This window comes from Arachis duranensis, chromosome 10 (assembly GCF_000817695.3).
Source record: "Arachis duranensis cultivar V14167 chromosome 10, aradu.V14167.gnm2.J7QH, whole genome shotgun sequence".
Classification (NCBI taxonomy): domain Eukaryota; kingdom Viridiplantae; phylum Streptophyta; class Magnoliopsida; order Fabales; family Fabaceae; genus Arachis; species Arachis duranensis.
In genome coordinates, this window is record NC_029781.3 from 90,849,330 (window position 1) to 90,858,966 (window position 9,637).

At 38.4% G+C, this 9,637-nt stretch overlaps 1 protein-coding gene across 3 annotated transcripts; it reads left to right on the forward strand.

Moving 5' to 3' along the window:
* The first annotated feature begins 7,333 nt into the window (after positions 1 to 7,333).
* LOC110276207 (calcium uptake protein, mitochondrial-like) lies at positions 7,334 to 9,325 on the forward strand. Of its 3 annotated transcripts, none has more exons than XM_052255805.1 (3): positions 7,334 to 7,583; positions 8,098 to 8,319; positions 8,563 to 9,325. In XM_052255805.1, the coding sequence occupies exons 2-3, from the start codon at positions 8,229 to 8,231 to the stop codon at positions 8,979 to 8,981; spliced, it is 510 nt and encodes a 169-aa protein (XP_052111765.1). In that variant the 5' UTR covers positions 7,334 to 7,583; positions 8,098 to 8,228; the 3' UTR covers positions 8,982 to 9,325. The 3 variants fall into 3 exon arrangements, 2 of the variants coding, with proteins under 2 accessions (XP_052111765.1, XP_052111764.1); XR_008004450.1 differs by lacking the exon at positions 7,334 to 7,583 and adding an exon at positions 7,704 to 7,953 and having other exon boundaries at positions 8,600 to 9,325; XM_052255804.1 differs by lacking the exon at positions 7,334 to 7,583 and adding an exon at positions 7,704 to 7,953.
* The last annotated feature ends 312 nt before the right edge of the window (positions 9,326 to 9,637 follow it).

The window sequence follows — 9,637 nt, forward strand, 5'->3', positions numbered from 1 at the left end:
CAGGAATCCTGTGAATTTTGAAACTCCTCAGAAGAGAGGCGTGTTGGAAGTTGATGCTATTAATGCTCTTCTTGCTCAGAACAAGCTGATGTCTCAGCAAATAAATCTACTTACTCAACAGATAGGTGGCATGCAAGTCTCAGCTATCAACACCCAAAATCCACCACAGGAAGTCTCCTAGGACATGGCAGGTAATTTTGTGCAAAATGATAATTATGATTATGATCAACCTTCTTTTGAACAGGTGAATTACATGGGGAGTGGTCCTTAGAATCCCAACAATGATCCATATTCTAAGACATACAACCAGGAAGGGAGGAATCACCCAAATTTTAGATGGAGGGATCAACCTCAGAGACCTCAGAACTTCAACAATAATTCTCAGGGCATTTCCAATAGAACAATGATTTGGAAGCAATATTAACAGGTTTTAGACAGGAAACCAGAGCATCCATCAAGAACCTAGAGATTCAAATGGGTCAAATAGCCACCAGAGTTAATGAAATTGATCAGAGGACCACTAATAGCCTTCCTAGTAACACAATTCCAAATCCAAGAGAGGAATGCAAGGCTATCTCCGTGATAAGTGGACAAGTGGCAAGTACGAAAGCACAAGTTATGCAGAAAACCAGAGCCTCCATTAGAAATTTAGAGGTGCCAGTAGGCCAATTAAGCGAGCAAATACTTGAGAGGTCTGCAAGTACATTTCAAGGTGATACAGTGGTGAACCCAGAAGAAGATTGCAAGGTTATTCAATTGAGAAGTGGTAAAGTAGCTGGCTCTAAGACCAAGGCCAATGAAGAATTAGTTGAAAAGGAAGCTCCAGAGGAGAAGAAGGGAGAATTGGAGCACGCCCCTCCAAAGCGTGCAGATAACCCATTCCCGGATTCTCTTGACACTTATCCTACTTTGCCAAAGGCTCCTGAGTACAAGCCTAAAATGCCATATCCTCAGAGACTTCAAAAAGAGACTAAGGACAAGTAGTTCTCAAAGTTTTTGGAAATCTTTAGAAAGTTACAAATCAATATTCCTTTTACTGAGATTTTGGAGCAAATGCCTATCTATGTCAAGTTCATGAAGGAGTTGTTGTCAAAGAAAAATCGTTTAAAGGGAGATGAGACAGTAGTCCTGACTAAGGAATGTAGTGCTGTCATTCAGAATAACTTGCCAAGGAAGATGCCAGATCCAGGGAGCTTTCAAATTCCATGCACCATTGGGAGCATAACCTTTGAGAAAGCCCTATGTGATCTGGGGGCAAGCATAAATCTAATGCTCTTATCTGTGATGAAGAAGCTGCAAATCCAAGAGGCACAATCCACAAAGATAGCATTACAGATGGCAGACAAATCTATGAAGCCTGCATACGGATTAGTGAAGAATATCCTGGTCAAAGTGGGTAAGTTCTTCCTCCCAGCAGACTTTGTGATTCTTGACACGGGGGAGGATGAGAATGCCTCTATAATTCTAGGAAGACCATTCCTAGCCACTAGAAGAGCTCTGATTGATGTAGAAGTGGGTGAATTAGTGCTTAGAGTGCATAATGAGCAACTAGTCTTTCATGTCTTCAAAGATATACAGCCAACAGGTGAAGAAGAGAGGTGCATGCAGGCTGAGCTTATTGATCCAAACCTTCAAAAAACCCCTGATGATACACAGCAGAATCTGCAGCTCAAGCCTCCCATGGTAACAATCAATAAAATTCCTCCTGACATCAAACCTAAATTTGGTGTTGGGAATGCGTCATCTACCAAGGAGGAGGTTCCAAAAAGAAGAAAGTACCCAAAGGATGGAGAAACAAAAAGATCCCCACTGAAGGTTTCTCCCCATGAATGAAGGTGGTGTTGACCAGCAATCCAGCATGGGTTTATACAGTAATCAGAATCCTCTCTCTGGAGCATATTGAGCTACGTTATGGAGACACAGGAAAGAAGTTCAAAGTAAGGGGGTGAAGATCTGAGCCCCTATGATCCTCCTCCTTAGAGGAGCTGACCGTCAAGCTAGTGACGATAAAGAAGCGCTTGTCGGGAGGCAACCCGATAATTTCGTATCCTTAGTTATTTTTCGTAGTAGTACTTTTCTTACTTGTTTGATTTTTACTGAGTTCTTACTAATTTTCTGATCATACAGCTATTTTATCACAGGAGCCGAACACCTTAAGCTCTGTATATAATTCAAAAAAAATGCATACGACGCACAAGCGTCACTGATGCGAACGCATCGAACATGTGTAAGTGAAAAATAAAATTTGACAGAGAGTTGAGCGGGAATGGCACCAGAACTAAGCCTTTAGCACAAACAACCCATGCGTCCGCGTACTTCACGCGTGCGCGTCGTTTGTGATTTTCGCCATTCACGCGGGCACGTTACTGACGCGTACGTGTGACCTGCAAAATCGATGTAAAGGAGTGTTTGATAGAGAGTTGCGCTGGCTTGGGGCAGGAAGTGTGCTAAAAGCACAAGTTAGAGCACGCGGACACGTGACTGACGCGTTCGCGTCAGTTGCACATATAGCCATTCACGCGAGCGCGTGCATGACGCGAACGTGTCGTATGAATCATTGGCTCCCAAGCCATGCGAACAGAAACTTGCACGAGCGCGCGGCTGGCTTCACGTGAATCGCACAAAATCCATGGCACGCGGACGCGTGCCTGACGCTAACGCGTCATTATGAAGAATGTGCGACCCACGCGTACGCGTGCCGTACGCGTACGCGTCGCTTGCGCCGCCCAGTTTTCTTTCTCTCTCTCTCCCAATCCTAATTCTCTCTTATTCTTTTATCCTTTTATTTTTCTCTCCTCATAATCTTCGTCTCTTCTATTTTCAGTTCTTCTTTACTTGAGGACAAGCAAACCTTTAAGTTTGGTGTTGTTGGACGCTGCGCTTACTAGTTTTCTGGCACAAAAGAGAGGCGAATCATCCTCACTGAGGAACACAACATGAAGAATTAAGCGACCACTATGATAACTAAGGTGGTTGAGTTCCTTTCATTTTTTATTCCTCCCTTCTTTTTCTATGTTATGTTCCAGCTTTCTACTATTTTGCTTTGATTGTTGCATGATCCTTTATTAGTTAGAATCTTAGGACTAGTTTAGTTTTCTTTTAATTACTTTAATGCTAAAAAGATGTTTCATATACCACTCACTGAACTTGAATCTAAAAAGAAAAGAAAAAGAAGTAATGTATTGCATGAGAAATTGAGTTAATTTTAAGAATAGTCTAATTTACTTAAAGGTGGTGGTATTTTCTGTGATTTTTGAATGCATAATATGAACAGTGCATATTTGAATTTGAATCAAGGGATTTTAATGTATAAGGAACAGGAATTTAGAGAATTATTATGACCTCTCTGAAATTTAGAAAAATTTAATCCTTGAAGCAAAAGAAACAGTAAAAAAATTAATAAATAAAAGCAAGGTCCAAGGCTCTAAGCATCAATGGCTAGGGAGGTCAGACATGATTAAAAGCTCAAAGAGTTGTTTCCCTAGTCATATGCTTGTGGTGTGATTGTGTCAAGTAATCCTTGAGACAGAACACTTAGAGTCGAGACCAAGCACATTTAACAAGAGTATGCCAAAGGCTTTGAGCACCACTGTCTGGGAGTAACTGAAAGAAAAATCAGGACTCAAGGAGAGTCCCCCAGTTAAGTGCTTGTGGTGTTTCTATGTCAAGTAACACTTGAGACAAAACATTTAAAGTCACGGCTAGGCTCAAGGTGCAAAGCACCAAAGAAAAATAAATTAAAGTAAATTTTGTTGTGTTCAAGGATTAAACTGAAATATAAAAGATCAAGGAATTCATAATATTATCTGGATTCAAATTCTGAATGACATTAACATTCTTCTGATTCAAAGGAGAGTGAGATGCCAAAACTATTCAGGAATACAGTTGTAAATCCCACTATAAGAAGAGACACGAGCTTAATCGAACTCTCATTCTCATGCAAATTCACATCATAAGCTTATATTAGTTTTGGTTGCTTGAGGACAAGCAACAGTTTAAGTTTGGTGTTGTGATGCGTGAGCATCTTGTCTATCTTTTCCTAGTGAATTTGCACTTAAATTGTTAAGTTTAATTAAGAATTAATTATATTTTAGCCACTATGGATGCTATTTTGAGTCTTGGGAAATTTTATCTATTACAGGTAGCATTCGGCGGAAATTGATGGAGTTTTTGCAGCACAAGAATCAAAGGAGATGGCTGCGAGGAGCGACGCGCACGCGTGCCTGACGCGTGCGCGTGATCTGGAAGTTTCCACGACGACGCGTGTGCGTGACTGATGCGCACGCGTGAATTGAAGATTTTCTCAGTGACGTGTCCGCGTGACCGACGCGTCTGTGTGACTTGCGAAGAAGACCAGCGACGCATACGCGTGACTGATGCGTACGCGTGACGTGCGCGATCTGCAAAAGTTACAGAAATCGCTGGCGTGGGTTTTGGGCTGCATTTTGACCAGTTTCTGACCCAGAAAACACATATTAGAAGCTGCAGAATGGACAAATCAAGTGGTCCCCACCCATCAGCTGAAGACTTGTTAATTAATTCAAATTTAAATTCAAATCTTAATTTTCAGGAAAAGATATTATTTTTAATTTTAGATAATTAGATTTTAAAATAATTAGGATTAGTTATAAATAAGAACTCTGTACATTTAGATAGGGTACACACATAATTTTTACCAGAACTCTTATTTTTCTTCTCTGGACCATGAGCAACTAATCATTCATTGTTAAGGTTAGGAGCTCTGTCTATTTTCATGGATTGATTCGTTTGATCTTTTTAATTTAATTCATGTCTTGATTTATATTTCAATAATTGTTTTCATTCTTTATTTTATGAATATGGGTGGAACGGAAGTATGACCCATATTCTAATTGAGTTCTTGTAAAACTTGGAAAAGCTCTTTACTTGAACAACAGCTTGAGAACATATTATACTGAATTTTTAATTGTTTGTATTTAACGGGATACGTGACATATAATCCCCTTATTTGTGGATAATTAGGATTCTTTTGGCATATAAATTAGAAATTGATCATCACCCTCTAATTGGAATTAATTGACCAAGGGATTGGCAATTAATGAATTTTAGAGGAGACTAGAAAGGTCTAAGGAATTAGGGTCTAGTCACATATAGTTTACCATGAAATTAAATCTTGCATGATTAAATTAATTAGTAATAAAAGTTAATCCGGAAAATAGGTAACTCTGAAACCTTAACTGCTTTCTCAATACTTTATTCTCAACTTATTTATCTGCCTGTTTTTAATATTCCAAATTTGCTGTTTAATGCTCTCTGAATATCTCAAAACCATTTTCTGCTTGCCTAACTAAGTTAATCCTATCAAACACTATTGTTGCTTGATCCATCAATTCTCGTGGAATCGACCCTTACTCACGTAAGGTATTACTTGATACGACCCGGTGCACTTGTCGGTTAGTAGTTGTGGGTTAGAAAATACCGCATCAATCATCGACATTATGAACTCTAGGCTCAATAATTGGAAAGCCTCTTCTTTATCCCTAGTATGTTGAACCACCTTGGTGAGATCTATCTTTTCTACTATTTCTAGTTATATTATGCAAACTACTATTTTACCTATGTTTACTTATAATATCATTAATCGAAAATACAGGAATTTTTTGTGGGGTATCTCAGAGAAGTTTAAGAAAGTGCATCTCCTAAGTTGGAAGAAGGTTGCGAGACTGAAGGTTGCCGGTGGCTTAAGCATTCGTCACACTATCTCTCTCAATAGAGCTTTCATGATAAAAATTGATTGGAGGCCAGTGAAAAAAAGGGACAACTTGTAGGCTAGAGTTTTGAGATCCAAGTACAAATTTGAAAATGATATTATACCAGACTTAAGAAGGAAAAGGAATGAGTCCAACCTTCAGAGAGGAGTCTATGCTGCCTGAAAAGATATAGAAAGTAATTTCATTTGGTGCATTGACAATGGAGAAAAGATCAAATTTTGGGAGAATAACTAGGTCCCTAAGTTGGATAGCTAAAAAAGCATGATATCCAACCTCTAAAGTCTACTTATTTGAATTTATCTTTAAATGATTTCTTATCCGTTTCAAGTGGCTGGGATGTAGATAGTCTAAGGAACTCGCTGCTGGCTTATTTGGTTGATAAGATTTTGTGCATGTCTCTACCGTCTCCTTGGAAGAACTCGGATAGGATTGCCTGGTATCTCTCATTGGATGGCAATTTCACCTTGAAGACGACTTACAATTCTTTGGAAGATGCTCCTGTTGTTCCTGATCATTTGTTCAAATTGGTTTGGAATTGGAAGGGTTCGGAGAAGATTAGATCTTTTATATGGCTAGCAAGTCAGAATATCATCCTTTCAAATACAGAAGTATAGAAGACATATGAGCCCATCAGCAATGTGTCTAACATGCAGCTAGAATGAAAAGACTACTCTTCATATTCTAAGGGATTGTTTCTTTACAATTGTGATTTGTCAAACATTGATACCTCCATTCAAGAATAATCATTTCTTCACCCATAACCTCAGGAATTGATTTATTAGCAATTTATCTACCAAAGAGCAATGGTCTTGTTTGTTTTTGTTTGGTGATACTACTTCTTATCTCTGGCACTTTCATAATAAGCTAGTCTTTGATGAAAAAGTTACCGTCTTGATGTCTGCCATTGCTGCCATGAAAACTAGAATGAATGAGAATTACAATTGTTTGAAGCTGAGTGTTTCTCACTTAAAGACTAACTCATATTCGAACTACCTCAAAAAACGAATGCCTCTTCAAGATAGTTACATTAAGATGAATGTTGATGGATCATTCTATGGTAGTAATAATCATGCAGTTGTGGAGAAATCTTTTGAGACCACCTTGGGAGATTCATCAAAGCTTTCTCCTATAATATTAGAAGTTGCTCCATAACTCATGCTAAGATTTGGGGGTCATTTGAAAACTTTCAAATTGCTGTTGCAAATGAGCTTTAAAATCTTATTGTTGAATCAAATTCTTTAGTGGCAATTAGCTTGATCAGAAGTGGTTGCGCTTCCTCACATCCCTATTACTCTCTTATTGAAGATGTTAGAGTCCATGTGGGCCGAATCTAAAATTTAAGCTAGCACCATACTTTGTGGGAAGCCAATTGTGTTGCAGATTTATTAGCCAAGAAAGCTCAAGATTTTTCCTATAGTTTCCATATTTTTGATATTCTAACTCCTCATTTACATCATGCCTTGGCATTGATGCTATGGAACCCTCGTGTTGAGAGAAATTGCTTAGTTTGTTCCCCTGAGCACGGAATATATATTCCCTATTATTTTTCTTTTTTTATTTTCTCTTTGGGGTCTCGACCAAGGTAGTTAAAATCGCGACTCTACTCGTAGAATCGCACGATTCTGCGATTTTGTTTCTCCCTATCGTCTCGTCTATGCTTCTCGTCTTTTAGGAAGCAGCTCCGTGCTGAATCGCCGAGGAAACACGCTCAAACGCTGGAATCGTGAGTTTCCGGTGAGATTGCGTTCTAGTTTCAAAAAGGCTCCAGAAGCGATTTTCTTGGCCCAAATTGCAACCAATTCAAACCCTAGAGCCCAATCTGAAGTGAGGAAGGTAAATGTCCCTACAAATTCTTCTTGAACGGTTTACCCTAGCAAATTTTCCTCAATCTATAACTATCTTTTCAGTTTTCACCTCATTCAATTTATCACTTTCTCTCCCTCTAAACCAAGGTAGTTAAAATCGCGACTCTACTCGTAGAATCGCACGATTCTGCGATTTTGTTTCTCCCTATCGTCTCGTCTATGCTTCTCGTCTTTCAGGAAGCAGCTCCGTGCTGAATCGCCGAGGAAACATGCTCAAATGCTGGAATCGCGAGTTTCCGGTGAGATTGCGTTCTAGTTTCAAAAAGGCTCCAGAAGCGATTTTCTTGGCCCAAATTGCAACCAATTCAAACCCTAGAGCCCAATCTGAAGTGAGGAAGGTAAATGTCCCTACAAATTCTTCTTGAACGGTTTACCCTAGCAAATTTTCCTCAATCTATGACTATCTTTTCAGTTTTCACCTCATTCAATTTATCACTTTCTCTCCCTCTAAACTCTGAACTCCCTTTGAATTCTGAAATCAGCAAATCGGAGAAGAAAAGTTGTGCTACCGTGACCCCTAAGGCTTGTTGCGGTGCGCCTGTGAGTGTATCTCTACCTTTCTGGCTCTTTCTGACTGCAACTGTGACTGCATTGGAAGGTTGCTGACTTAGTGATGCTGATGCTCTGTGTCATTGACTGCCGGTGTTCATGGTTGGTTGTTGCTATCTACTGCTCTCTTCGCCTCCCCTGTTTAGTGATTTTAGGTAAGCCTTAAATCTAGTTCGCCTCCCCTGTTCAATGATTGTTCATTTTAGTGGTTTGTGTTCACAAGTCACAACAAAGCTGTTCTTCACTTCTTTGCAGGTTGAATTTTTTTGTTGAATTTTATTTAGCTGAAAACTTGAATTGTTAATTTATTATTGTGGCATTGGACATAGTTTGCTCACTATGACTACAACAGAAAGGAACAATTTCAGCCAAAAATTTCGCACTTTCCTTGGTTATAGCTGCTGATATCAATTATATAAACAAACTGTTGAATAGGGTGGAGGAAATGAACGATGATTCGTATCTCAGAAACATAAAAATCACATTTCAAGAGTTTGAAGCCTTTGCAGAATTACGCAAGCAGTTGGAATTCTTCTCCCTAGCCATATTCAGCTATGGGAAAATTAGTGGAGAGTTGACAAAATCTGATTTTCAGAGAGCAGCATCACAGGTATGTGGCATCACTACTACAGATGTAGTTGCTGACATAATTTTTAATGTTTTTTATGCTAACCGGGATGGAAACTTGAGTGCTGATGAGTTTATTAAAATTATACAAAGAAGAGAAAGCAGTGCAGCACGTGAAGGCATGGGGAGTTTGTTATCTTGCTTTTGGAACTGTGCAATAAAGCATTCATCAACTAAGCTTCAAAGTTGATGATGAATTAATCTAATTAAGCATTGCAATGAACTCAACCATATGAAGCAACACAGGATGAAGATTCATCATTCATTACCTTAGCAAGGAAAATTTGCCATAAACACTATCATCATCACATGATTTTGCTATGTACTCAGAGATGTACAGTGTTCAATTTTCATTTTTTATCCAAGATCTTTTCCTTTCTGAAAATTTGTATGATCATTTTTGTACATACTGATAAACCAGCTACTATTAAATATTATTGCTTCTCAAAAAAAATCAAAAACTAAATACTTATGCTAGAAAGTAAAGGGATACTCTGTAAAGAATGATTGAAAATTTTATATTATGGTGTAATGCACAAGGTAATTAGTTATTCATTGCAGTAGTTTAGTTGTGAATAAAATTTATAAATTTTATATTTTATGTCGTATAAATCTGTGAGTTGCGAATTTGTGTTTTGATTTGTGATTGAGTTTTGTTATGAATTGTGACTTTTGACTTGTAAATTTGTGTTACCAAATTTTTTATAATTTTTAATTTTATATTTTACGAGTCACGTTTACGTTCCGTCTTACGATTCAACGACTTACGATTTTGAACTAACTTTTCGAGTCGAGGTAAAAACTACGAGTTCACTACCTTGGACTCTCGACCCTTGATGTCTACAA